The following is a 13,508-nucleotide window of genomic DNA, read 5'->3' on the forward strand; positions in this document are numbered from 1 at the left end:
TCATCACTGGCCATAATATGGTTTTATTACTGATTTAGAGAAAATATATAATGATTCCACTAAAATACTGGGCCTTCACCTATACATAGGAACTTGCATCAAAATGTGTAAGGATCCTTCTAAAGTCTTTTTACTCTTTGCCTAAAATAATTAATGATCGTTTATCCGTTTATCGTAGAATCAAAGGACCTCAGACTCAGGTACACACTGATGTTTTACTGATGTTTTTGCAAAGTCTATGTTTCCAGTCCGCCTCCAGCAGCAGCCGGCCACCACTTCTCTCGCGAGATCAGAGGTTGCTTAGTAACCATCGTCAACAGTTGCACAGGTCGAACTAAAAGCGGAGCTGCGCTTCCTGTCAGGTCTAACACGTAATTACTGACTTTTTAGTTGCTACAATGGAGGTAAGTGTTCTTCCAAGGGCTTTGGCTTGGGAATGTTTATATAAAAACATGTTGCGTTGAAAAAAAAAAGAAAGAAAGAAAGAAAAAGAAAAAAGAGGTTGAACAGTCCTGAACAGCTGAAGTTGTTGAAATATGGCGAGTTGCTTATTCATTAGCATGTTTGCGTGTGTTAAGTTAGTCTTTCTGTTATTTCTATGGAGTTAAAATCATTGTGGGATAAGAATTCAAACTTAAAGTCAAACCTTTGTTCAGGTAAACTCACCTGAGACACGAGCTTTTATTTGGTATGCATGTTGGTGGGACTTGTTGGCCATTTTGATTGGACACTGATCATTTTAGTATGCCAAATATCCACTAACAACTCCACTCGCTGTTTTAGGCAAAAATCAATATAATGGCAAAGACAACCTAAAATGTATTTTCCTCATATGAGGATGCCGGGTCTTGGGAGGTGAAAGGTGAAGTAACTTTGTCAAATATAAGGCTCCATGTGTATATGTATCTGTGGGACCCTCAGACTTTCAGGATTAACCTGGTGAGTTCACTGGGCATGTGTGGCACTGCTGGTCTTCTAGGGGACAGGACTGACAGGAGAGGACGAGCCCCTGGAGGAGTTTCAGATGGTCCTTGGGGAGCTGCTTGGGGACAAGAGCATGGACACGATCCGGGTGGAATATGAGAAGCTCCTCCATGCTCTGAGGAAGTCCAGAGAGAATGAGAAGAGGCTAATGTCTAAATGCAGGGAGTTGAATGCAGAGATTGTGTCCACATCAACTAAAGTTGCAGCTGCCCTGAAGCTGTCGCAAGAAGATGAGACAACAATTGCTTCACTAAAGAGGGTACAATGCCACAACATGAGAGGCTAGAGCTGTGGATTTATTTTTTGTGTGTTTGTTGCTCAGTTGCTGTAGTTTTTTGTAAAATCAAAGGACAAAAAATGTCAGTTCATGGGTATAGTGTTTTCTATTGTATTTTATTAAGTCATTCCAGTAATGTTTGGACATATTAGGTTATGTTAGTTCAGTAAGATTTTGCTCAAATATTCCTTTCCCATCAATATAGGAGCTGGACAAAGCTTGGAAAATGGTCGATGCTGCTCACGATAAAGAAAAGAGGGACAAAGAGACCATCACGAATTTAAAAGAAGAAGTTGCTAACCTATTGAAAAGTATAGAGCAACAAACTAGCTTTTCTATGGACCAACAGCACACGTGAGCCATTGGTCCTCCTAGCCCTTTTAGTAGGTTCTGTCTGGATAATGTAGGTGTAGTGAGTGGACAAAACTGTGCTCTGTTGTTCTCAGTGATCTACTGAAAATGAATGAGGAGTTGACAAAGGAGAGGGATCAGCTGCAAACAATGCTGGAGTGTCTGAGAGAAAAACTAAACATGGCCATGGTCACACAGCAGGAAATAGAGGCCAAAAGACAGAGTGCCTTAGAAAGCATTTCTCAGGTAAGTAGAATTCTTAGTGACAGAAGTATATGTTACATGTTTACAGGGAGGCACATTTAAAAATCATGTTAAAATTAAAAGAATAAATTGACTGGTGAGAATTTGGGCGTTAACCAATAACAACACACTGCTGATACAGTCAAGTATTCCATCAGATACTCTATAAACGTATCAATACAGGTGTCATGCTACAAGAAATACATTTATCATAAACAATGTAGGTGGGTAGAAAATAAATTTTTCCACAATTGTTTCCACAAGCCTTCAACAGCAATATGAGCTTCAGCAAGAACATTATGAGTAAAGTAAAAGTGCCTCTACACTCTTTTCTGAAGAAAATATTTAGTCAGTTTAATTTAAATTACAGTTTCATTTCAGTACAGTGAAGCAGCTGCAGTTGGACTTTTTTGGATACCACTAATTAAACTGGACCTAAGGAGCAATACACACCACTTCACAGCAGCCAGTCGAGACTGTCAAAAAGAAAATAAATGTTATCCTGCTCTTTTTCTAACTTGCTGTTTCTTGGCGTGTCTTAACTTAGCTCCAACAGGAACTCCAGGTACAACAGAATGAGATTTCCCGTGAGATGAGGCTGAAGGAAAAACTGGACAAAGAGGTAAAGCAGCTTCACATTGAGATGGAGGCCAAGATGGCGGACATCAAAGCTTTGAATCTGCAGGGCCAAAGGGCCAAAGATGAGCAGCAGAGAATGGAGCAGCAGCTAAAAGAGCTAAAGGTGAGCAAGAGGTTGAATAAATCCTAAATATTCAAATAATGTGGCTTAATGACTAATGAAATCAACTGAATTTTATCATAGTAAGGTGCTAGTGTGGCTTTTTATGTTGAATAATTGCCCAAAATCATTGCAAAACAAACATACATGTGTGGTTAAAATATACAGCTACTGTACAGCCTTGGTTAATGAACAGTTTCTTGTGTGACAGATCCTGAATGAGAAATCCAGCAAGGAGCTGGAGCAGACACAGGTGAAGAACACTAAGCTTCAGCAGGAGTGTGAGCAGCTCTGGTCAGTCAAAGAGCGTCTCTCCTTGGAAAATCAGCAGATCACAAATGAACTCAAGGTGCACATTTGGCCACTGACACACACATCACCCCTGAGAAACAGAGACACACAGTGTACACCTGATATCTTGTGTATGAAAGCAGCATTTGTGTGCTCTGTTTTCTACTCCTGCTGGGTTAAGCAGATGGCTGTGACGAGTACCTCACTTGGTAAATGATCTCAGTATTATTTGTTTTTACTTCAATCCTCTTGTACCCCATGGGGCATTGCTCCAACGTGTATGGGTCAACTCAGTAATGGGTTGATTGCGTTTTACGTCTAAAAAAAAAGAATGGGCAATATTTGGTTATCCTGGGTTATCTTGCCCCTGTTACCTCTGAGTAATTCTTCTGTACAACCCAATATATCAGATGAGAGAAGAGGAGGTGACTCATATGCGACAGGAGATTGCAAAACAAACTAAGATGAGAGAAGTCATCCACAAGAAGTTCCACCACTTGGAGGACCAAAAAGCTGATTCTGATGTGCAGAGGGAGACTCTGAGTGCTAAGATAGCTGGTCTGGAGAAGGGTAAGGTATAAATTCTGACTTTCTGGTTGCCAGTCTTTCTCTCCCTCACTGCAGCATTGATTTTGGTCCTTGAGCTCATGACTCTGACACAAAAAATAATAGACATTTAGCCAATAATCATAAAATAACACTTCCAATTTCATGTATCTTACATCAAATGTATAATGTGGTACATCATATTTAGTATGATTTCTTTATATGGTTTGCATATTTATTTATGTTCTTATAGCCTCTGAAGATATCTATGTTGTGAAGAGATCCCTTTCCTGTGTGTCTGCAATACACTGTGTACGAAAGGAAGCATCTTAAAGCTCAAATAAAACCTCATTTAGTAAAAAATACATCTTACTGTTACAGATACTGAAGTTGCTTAAAGAGGGATCTTTGCAGAAGAAATACAGCAGCCAGTAATTCATGTGGCAATAACTAGCTTTACACAGTGTATGTGTTAATTTTGCTTTAAGATAGTTTTGAATCATTTAAGCTTATCTGTCGTGTAATTATATCTAAAAATATATAGGCAAGCATGCAGAGAAACATCCAGATTTAGATTTATTTTCAGATTTATATATTTGTATAGCGCCAAATCATAACAAAGTTACATCAAGGCACTTTACAAATAGAGCAGGTCTAGACCAAATTCTTTAGAAAATTATTTAAAGAGACCCAACAGATTTGAATCTACATGTCCTGTACCCACAACACTATGCTAACATGTTCTCATGCAGAATAGAAATTGGTACTCTCATTAAATCATTATCATTCTGGAAATACTCAGCATTTGGCATGCATTCAAAGGAAAATGCAAAGAATCTGCAGAAAGTATCATAGTCTAGGTCAATTGAAAAACTGTGAGGGAACCTCCTCATCCAGTCCTAAAAAAATCATGATCAGAATGTGAGGGCTGAGAATATACTGTCACACAAACATAGCTCACAGCGGCTATGGATTCCCTGAGCCATCAGTTCAGTGATAAGCAACAGAATCTGAAAGGAGATGGTTATTTTAACTGTATAACACTGTTGAAGTTGTCTTTTTATTTTGTATTTTTGCTTTTGTCCATGTCTAATTATAGCTTTGTCTGATCTATGGTTCCTCACACTATCTCAGATAATTCTGGGCACCTTGTTTCTCCTTATATTTACTTCCACATCCACATCTGAACAATGGGGTTCTCTGCAGTGAAACACAGTATTTACACCTCACTATCGCCTCTCTTTAGATCTATGTGAACCAGTCAACTGGGTGATATAAAATTATATAGCACACCTGACTCTGATTGTCAATAAAACAGTCTCCGTCTCTTATCCCACAGATCTTGACTCTTCCCAAAAGCAAATCGAATCTGACAAAAAAGCAATGGATGAGCTGATCAGAGAAAGAGATATCTTAAACAAGGTATAGTGCTTGGTATTGCACATTGACCAACAGGGTATCTGCAGTTCCTCCTTCTAAAGCAAGCAAACCCTGTGTTAATCCTGTTCAACATATATCTATTACAAATATTAATTAGCATTCATTTACGGATGTTTTCCTGTCATTAGAACATAATCAAAGCTGCACAATCAACAGAGAAACAGAAGAATCTTGTGAAGCTCCTTGAGCAGGACAAGACAACGCTGGAACACGAGATCAGCGGATACTGCCAGGAGGCCCAGAAGCAACGTAAACTCATCCAACAGCTGGAAAAAGAACGTGACCGCTACATCAACGAGACCAGCAACCTCATGCAGAAGGCAGGTTATACAGAAGGATGTTTTAGCATTTGCATTTATTTTGATATTAGGGTATAGTTTTGGGTTGTTTCCTTAAAGCTTGGCCTGTCTAAGTATTTTCCACACATCACTAGGTGCAACAAAAATTGAATGATGTTGAAGTAAGAGAGAGGGAGATCTTTGATTTGAGGAAGAAAGTCACAGAGGCAGAGTGCAAGCTGAAACAGCAAGAGAACCTGCTGGAGTCTGTTGTGTCTGAGCGGAATCTCTATAGCAAAAACCTCATTGAGGCTCAGGTAAGTTGCATTCATCCGCTCATCCAGTTTAGCTACAGCTACAAGAATGCTTGAAATGAATATATAGATAGTTATAGAGAAACACAAAAGTATGGTTGTGAGATTTTTTGATATGCTCATTTTTTTGTGATTTCTTGTACTTTGTTGTACTCATAAACTACAAATCTTTGTAATTTAAAAGATTTGTCTCTGCTTCAGGAAGAGATGGCAGAGATCAAGAGAAAGTTGAAGACCATGACCAACCAGGTCACCCGCCTTAGAGATGAAATCTCTGGGAAAGAGTTGGCCCTGGCTAAAGATTGCCAGGAGCATAAGCGCTTAGAGAAGGACAATGAATCACTGAAGGTACTGGAGGCTCTAAACTCCACATTGTTTAGATAGATTGTTTAAATTGAACAAAGTCCATGTCTGTGTCCTGCTACAGGGGGAGCTGCAGGTGATGAAGCAGCAGCTCGAAGAAACAAAGCAGTGTGTTGACAGCCAAAAAGCAGAACACCAAAAACTGCAGAAGATTATGGCAGATGCTGATGCTGAGCAGATCCAACAGAAGAAACAGCTGGAACAGGTAAAGAATGAGCAGGTTGATTAGAAGTGGTTGTGAAAAAGACAAGGTCTAGTGTCTGACAATGTGTTGGTGAAACTCCTCTCAAGGTAATCAGAGAGCGGGACACCCTGGGAAAACAGTTGCTGCGCCGTAATGATGAGCGGGCCCTGTTGTATGAAAAGATCAGGATCCAGCAATCAATCCTGAGCAAGGGTGACTTCCACTATAACCTGCGAATGGAAGACATCCGCCTGCTCAAACTGGAGATCAAAAAGCTGCGGCACAAAAAGAACATCCTGGACAGGACTGTACCCAACACTGAGGACTTGAGGTAAAAACAGACGGGCCGATCTGCATATAGAGGAAAGAGAAGAGTTTGGAATAGACCAAGAGAAGCAGGTCACAAGCACAGCTCACAGAGAGCAGGATTGAGAGAGGAACAGAATAGAGAATAGAAGAATAGAGAAGTACATGAATCACAGAAAGAGGCAGGAAGGTGGAGAAAGATTGAAGTGAAAGGTAGGAACAGCTTCTGTGAACCCTCAGCTTCCAAAACAACTTTCTCTCACAAATAAAAAATTATCAAGAATAAATATTTCAGGATTACTACTTTGCATTTTGCGCAAAGTAGTCTCCAGCGTTTCTGTTGGAATTTTTTCTTTTTTTGTTTGTTTGTTTTTCCATGAATTTAAAAGGTCTTCTCTTGATTTTTGCTTAAACCTGGCTGCTTTACAAAGATGCAAATTCCATATTGTGGCATGTAGGCTCTGTGAAATGTGATATGTTGCAGGCAAGAGCTGTTCCACCTGCAGAGGGAGCTGCTCAGAGAGAGAATGAGAAGCAGCATCTTGGAAGATCAGCTGAAGCCCATAAATATTCACAGATGGAGGCGACTGGAGGTGAAAGAGTTGTTGAGTGTCTTTGTGGGCTAGCTTAAAGCATAAGTAGACAGCAGCAAATAAAGGTTTCGGGAAACACTGTGGTAATCAAAATCTAAAAAATCTCAGCAAAAAAGTCACACTAAAATTACTATTGGAGTCGTTTTGACAAGATCAGCCATTTTGATGTAGGCCGAACCGCATACACTGAGTCTATCAGCTAGTAAATATGGAATTTAATGACATTTTGAAAAGGATGAGGTTGGAAATATATGTATGTTTTTTATTCAACAGTCCTCAATCAGATGATCCAAAGACTCGAAGGTGCCACCCCCTCCAAAAAAAAAAACACAGGAGGTCAGAAAGAGAATTATGTCACAGCAGAGGTATTAAACGGTGATGTGACTCAGCGGAGAACTGTGCAAGTTTTAGTTAAGGACAGCTAAATCTGTGTTCTTATCACTAAATTGTGAACCTTGCTATCACATATCAGGCCATATTTTATTATTATAGTTAATATCTTGTTAATCATAAATCCACACTTTAAGGTGCTGCATTCAAAATAGTGTGACAGTGTGAGACAGAAAGATAGATGACATTTTACCACTACACTTTTTATCAGGAAAAACACTTTCAATGTCTTTCCTGACAGGAAAAAAGCCACTAGGTTAAGCTGCTGTTCGTTTAGTTCAGGTGAAGAGACACAACTTCACTGCTGCCTCCGGAAATAAAACCACTATGATATGCAGCCCTCACTTAGATAAACGTATCACCAATGCAAAAAGTAAGTTGAACTATTCAATCGCTGTCATTTGGAGCTGGTGCAGACAGAGCCAAGCTGTGTGTTCAAACCAGCCAACAGTTTCACAAGGATTGTCACCCCCTTGTGAGTCTGTGAAAATCTCCAGCGTCACAATCTTCCTCTCTAAAATGAGGGAAGTGTGGGCTCCTCACCTGAACTAAATGAACCTAAGTGCTACAGCTTTTCCTTGATATCCAGCCATGCAACACCAACACATACAATGGTTTGGGGTTATATCAGAATATATATCAATAATTAATAATAATAATAATTAATAATATCAATACAATATCAAAAACAGAGATACACTGAAAAAATAGCTAAAAATACTGACTCACTGAAAGACAAGCAATTTACACTTAAATGCCATGTCAGCTAGTCAAGCCCAGTACCTCGTGATTAAGGTCAGGATATTAACAGCTTGTAAATGTTTTCCCCTGTAGGGCAGTGACCCTAGCAAATATGAACTCATCCAGAAGATTCAATCCTTGCAGAAACGGCTTATTGCTAAGACCCAAAAGCTTGAAGAACATGAACTTCTACTACAGGTACCCAGGTCCTCCACAATGTGAACCCTGTTTTTTAAATAATACTTGAATTTATTGCTTTATTGACTGGAGCATAGAGCATTGGCCAGACCTCAGGACACTCACAATAAATTGACTCAAATACAGACTGTAACAGCTTTTACTAAGGCTGTTCAAATTTACTCAGTGTCGGTCTGAAAAAGCATACAGATGCACATTTTCTAAACCAATATTCATTGATTGGTATTCTCTGTTTTTTGTTTTGAGCAGAAGAGATGTTTTTATCTTCACAGCATATGAGCTGTCACATGCACGCTCTTGTTCCCTGATCTTTCTGTTTCCCCACCAAGGAAAAGGAGAAGCTATATGTGGAGCTCAAACACATTCTGGCTCAACAGCCTGGTCCAGAAGCAGCTGAGCAACTCCAGCAGTGCCAGTGGACCCTCAGAGAGAGAACCAAAAAGCTCAAGGTCTTTCAGAACCATCGTCTCACAGGCCCAGCAACACACTTTCCTGTTTTTTATTTTCTATTATTTGGCAGATGGTGGTTTTGTGGACAATGGAATGTCCTGGTTTTCTGAAGTAGATGTTAATAACGTGATCTGATGTTCATTTAAGTCAGAAGAATTGCCAAACACAGGGCCAGTAAGATAATAAAAGTTAGCAAAAGACAAAATTACTCTTAGATCTCTTCTGTGAGGCTTGGTTCACACCAGTAGATATGTCTTGTTCATTGAAATGATTAAGATGCAGAGCTAATCATATTTTAGAACAGCTTTAACTATTTGAAAGAGTTAACTGACTTTTTCTTTCCATTATGTGCATGTGTTTTTTTTTCTGTTCTTCCGACCCCATTATACTGGTCTCGTTCTTACTGGCACTATATTTACATAAATCCACAGTCTTTACTCAATGAGGAATTTTCATGTCAGTGCAGTGATATTCATCATGAAGTTAAAGTTTAAACACATAGATATTATCCAAAGGATGTGCTTTTTTTCCATTGATTGACAGAGCTAATTGTATGGTTTTTTTATTTCCCAGTTGCTGACAGCAGAGCTGAGGATGCTTGACTCGAAGATGAATGAGTACAAGAGTGAGAATGAAAGATTAGCCAATGAGCTTGCAAACATCAAGAAGAAGTACCTGAGTCAGAAAAAACTGCAAAGGTGATGACAGTCTACTGCTTTGTTTTACATTTTGTTTTTCGTTAATAGACAGTAGTAGTCATGAGCGCGCAGCTACACAGTGTATGATATATAGAGATTGTGGGACAGTTGTGTTCACTATGATGAGTTGTTGCTCTGTGTCTCCTCAGTGAGCAGAGGACCAAGACCAAAGTGGAGCAGCTGGAATTCCTGCCACAGCTTAGCAACAGACCTCAGTTCACTGGAGGAGGCTTCAGGATTGACATCCCTGTGAAGAGATATTAAAAGAGAATAGTCTATTGATAATCTGATTTCAAATTATTTGTAAAATGAAAAATATCTTTTGTTACACAACATTACTTGAAACTGTCCTATTCCTTTCGGATTGAACCAGACATTATCATTTGGAAGGGACTGTATTAGACAGTACTGGAGAAATGTTTGGGAAACATGTTTGTTTGACATAAAAAATTATCAAATCATTTATAAATGCAAAAACAACCAGCAAAACCCAAATCATGCATCCCAAAGTGAGAAAATAATCCAAATGTGATTATTTTTTCTCCCTAAGATGCTGTCCTAATGTGGTTTAATGTGGCTTCACAGCCCTTGCCTCTCATCGCTTCTATTTGAAGGCTCACATTTAGCTGAGTGCTGAGCTTTGAATGAAGTCCAGGACTAAACCATCTGGTTGTGTTGGTTTGAGTCAGTTTCACCCTCCACAATAAAAGTTTTACTCTTCTCTCATGCTCAAGCTTTTCCATGCATCAATTCTCTTCAGATGGAATAAATATTTTGGAAAGACCTGTCAGAACTGATGTATTCTGGAGGTTTTCAACCTTCAGAGAAATTTGCACTCAAGTGTCCCTTTGCTTCAGCAGTGTCCTGTTTGCTGTCCAGGCCCACATTAAACATCAGACCAGCCAGCATTATGCCAGGGAGGCTTTTGTTTCAGTATACAAAGTTTATTTGCTTTTATAGACATTTAAGCACTGAGCTGTTTGGACTGCAGCAGTTCATGTATATTATATGTCATGTGTATATGGACTTTGATATTTTGCACAGATCCCATCTCAATTAAGGAGGGAAACCCATCATCCGCAACAGATAATCCTGAAGTGATATCTGTCTAAAAATAATGTATTTATCAAATGTTTTTGACCTAATTTAATGAAACCTACTGTAAATGTCTATATGGGATAAAACAGAAGACAACATTTCTGTGACTTAGTTAGGGAATTTAATATGATAATTATGGAAATGAGTCTGTCTGCAAGAGAAAAAATTATTTTGGATCCAAATTGTCTAACGAGACTGAAAAGTTCCAAGTAAAGGGATGAAGGTTAATTCATCTTCTATGCAACAGTAGAATGTGTAATGTTTTCATTAAATAATGTCTGTAATTAAGTTCGTATCACACTGCACTGGCGCCCTCTGTTGTTGAACCTCCATTAATGTAGGTCCATACATTGTGGCATACCTAGAGCACCCAGGGGTAACAAGTTATGGCTAAGAGTTTATCTTGCAGAGTTTCATTCATCCTGTTTGCTCATTCTGCAGCTGTACAGAATAATAAAGACAGAGCAAAATCATGGGTTTTACTCCCTGATGGAGCTCTACCAGCAGCCCTGCATCTGCTGAGCCCATCCTAAATCTTTGCGGACCATCAGCCCTCGCACTTCTCCTCCCTATTGCCAAATGGGAGAAGACACAGAAGTATCAGCTGCAAAACTAACAGAAAGCTGAAGAGCTTGTTCTCGCAGGCCATCAGACTTGTTTACAAACTGTCCCCATACACCCCTATAATTCCTATCCCTGACATTGATAATAAAGACAATATACTGAACCTGGTGTAATTTATGTATGTATTGTATGTGTATGTATTTATGTACCTAAGGAATTTATTATTATCAACTGTGCTTTATTTATTTTTTTTTTAAATCAATTTATCTTTTGTTGTTAGTATCATGTTTTTGTATTCGCATATGCTAGTTGAGTTGATAAATGGGGGGGGGGGGGGGGGGGGGGGGTGGATAGGGTAACGATAGTCTAATTAGTCGTGTGTAATATCAACTGCAGCAGCAGGTACTGAGTGGGAGCATGGAGCAGAGATAATTCAGCACCTGCAGAATGGGGACAGGAGGGACAAACACAGACTACAGGAAGAAACAAAGTTACAGACGTAGGTCTAGGCCCAGTCTAGGTGATAATGAATTAAGATAGAGCAGCACAGCGGCATAGTGGTTAGTTAGTTGCCCCACACTAAGAAGGTTGCAGGTTCAGTCCCCAGCCTGGGACCTCTCTGTGTGGAGTTTGCATGTTCCCCCCTGTGCATGTGGGCTTCTTCCAGGTACTCTGGTTTCCTCCCACCGTCCAAAGACATCATGTCTTGGTTAACTGGTGACATTCAATTGTCCATAGGTCTGAGTGTGAGTGGTTGTTGGTCTCTGTCTGTCTCTGTGTCTTGGCCCTGTGATGGACTAGCGACCTGTCCAGGGTGTAGTTTGCCCTCAACCAATGTGAGCTGGGATTGGCTCCAGCAACCCTGTGATCCGGAAACAGAAATGGAAAAGCAGTAGAAGATGGATGGATGGATGAATTAAGATCATACAAATATATACAATGTGCAATGGAAATGGAAACATGTGCAGTAGGTCACAGTATTGACTATCCATCCTTCCATCTTCCACTGTTTTTCTGTTAAAGCGTGTTTTATTATATATAGATTTCTAATTTGGAGTGTACAATGTGGTAAAAGTGGTGATCTCTGAATAACAGTCCTGAGAACTTCACTGTCATTGGGTTACAGTTTCTGATCCATTCTTCTGGCTAGCAGTGCAGCAGTGCCTTTAAGCTCGTTAGCAGATGAGTATGTGTGGATCAGCAACAGCGAGTAATGAAATGCATGAGCAGATTGACACCTCCACACTCAGCTCCATTCAAATGACAGCTGGGTGTTAGATTGGTGACTATTGTTGTACATTAGAATCAAACTTGTCACCTCAAATATAAGGAGCATTAAGCTACTTTCTCTCGATCAAAATACAGTATGGGATTTTCCATATTAAGCATGCCGCTACAAATAACATGACATGATACATATTTACAGAGTTTTTGTACAATTTGCAATCTCACACATTCTCAAATAAAGCCAGTATTGGAGCTGTGGGTCGGTCTGTTGTGTACACAGTAGCGCTCCTTATTCACTCCTGCTGGTTGTGGAGTAATTCGTTCGCCAGTGCATTTACAGTGTAACCATGGCAACCAGTGTCCGCGCAATTCTTGGACTGTGTGAGCTGCGTTGCTGTAGAAATGGGCCTTTAACAGGGCCGCATCTCTTTTTTCTCTTCTCCTTCTCTTGTTGTACGAGGAAGCTCTCACACCAGTGAAGTTAGTTCGTAGTACTTGCACACACAGTCAATGTGTGTGTAGGTGTAGTAAGTACATCATGTTCTCTGATTTGTGAGTAGATTTTTCTCAGTGGGCAGCCAAGCAGGACAGTGTTGCTCCTCTTGTGCGCTGACGTTTCCAGTCTGCCACAGTCTGATTGCATGTGCTCCCAATCTCTACATCGATGTTATCTAGTTTGGGAGGACACAACCATTTTTTACCATTGGTCATCTTCACTTGTGCACAAATCATCTGCTTGGACTGTTCATTGAATGCTCCATCTATATTATTATTATTTTTTATATATATTTTCATATTACTTAATATCTTTACTTGCTGCTTTCATATAAATCACCCACACTGGTGGCTCATTAAAAAAAACAATAAAATACATCATAATCATCTGTTTATATGCGTCCCCCCTTTCTGTCTCTTCATTAGTCCAAATATAAAAAATTTGTAAATCAGTTAACATCTGGGTTACCTCAGGGTACTCTAGCACCAATTAACCTAAACATGCATGTCTCTGGAATGTGGGAGGAAACCCACGCAAACATGGGGAGAATGCTGCACAGAAAGGCCTCAGACCAGGAATCAAACCTACAACCTTCTTTCTGTGAAACAACACTGCTAGTTACTATGCCACCATGCTGCCTTAATAAAACCAAATACCAGAATTAAATATGTCAAAGTTCTCATATTTGCGAGGTGGATATTGGACATTCTACACCTCAGAGATAGTAATGTTATAAT

The 13,508-nt window shown here is 39.6% G+C and overlaps 1 protein-coding gene across 1 annotated transcript; it reads left to right on the forward strand.

Annotated features, from left to right (window-relative positions):
- The first annotated feature begins 398 nt into the window (after positions 1-398).
- cfap58 (cilia and flagella associated protein 58) lies at positions 399-9,650 on the forward strand. Its single transcript, XM_029519865.1, has 18 exons — positions 399-404; positions 980-1,243; positions 1,467-1,615; positions 1,708-1,858; positions 2,403-2,597; positions 2,806-2,943; positions 3,296-3,455; positions 4,771-4,853; positions 5,000-5,191; positions 5,305-5,466; positions 5,665-5,811; positions 5,891-6,031; positions 6,118-6,341; positions 6,801-6,909; positions 8,134-8,238; positions 8,568-8,687; positions 9,262-9,386; positions 9,536-9,650. Exons 1-18 carry the CDS (start codon positions 399-401, stop codon positions 9,648-9,650), a joined length of 2,586 nt encoding a protein of 861 aa, XP_029375725.1.
- The last annotated feature ends 3,858 nt before the right edge of the window (positions 9,651-13,508 follow it).

Source organism: Echeneis naucrates, chromosome 14, assembly GCF_900963305.1.
Source record: "Echeneis naucrates chromosome 14, fEcheNa1.1, whole genome shotgun sequence".
In the NCBI taxonomy this organism is placed as follows: Eukaryota; Metazoa; Chordata; class Actinopteri; order Carangiformes; family Echeneidae; genus Echeneis; species Echeneis naucrates.

Coding starts and splice junctions, on each gene's coding strand:
- cfap58 (XM_029519865.1), top strand. Junction 8,239..8,567: donor AACATGAACTTCTACTACAG/GTACCCAGGTCC, acceptor TTCCCCACCAAG/GAAAAGGAGAAGCTATATGT. Junction 9,387..9,535: donor AGTCAGAAAAAACTGCAAAG/GTGATGACAGTC, acceptor GTGTCTCCTCAG/TGAGCAGAGGACCAAGACCA.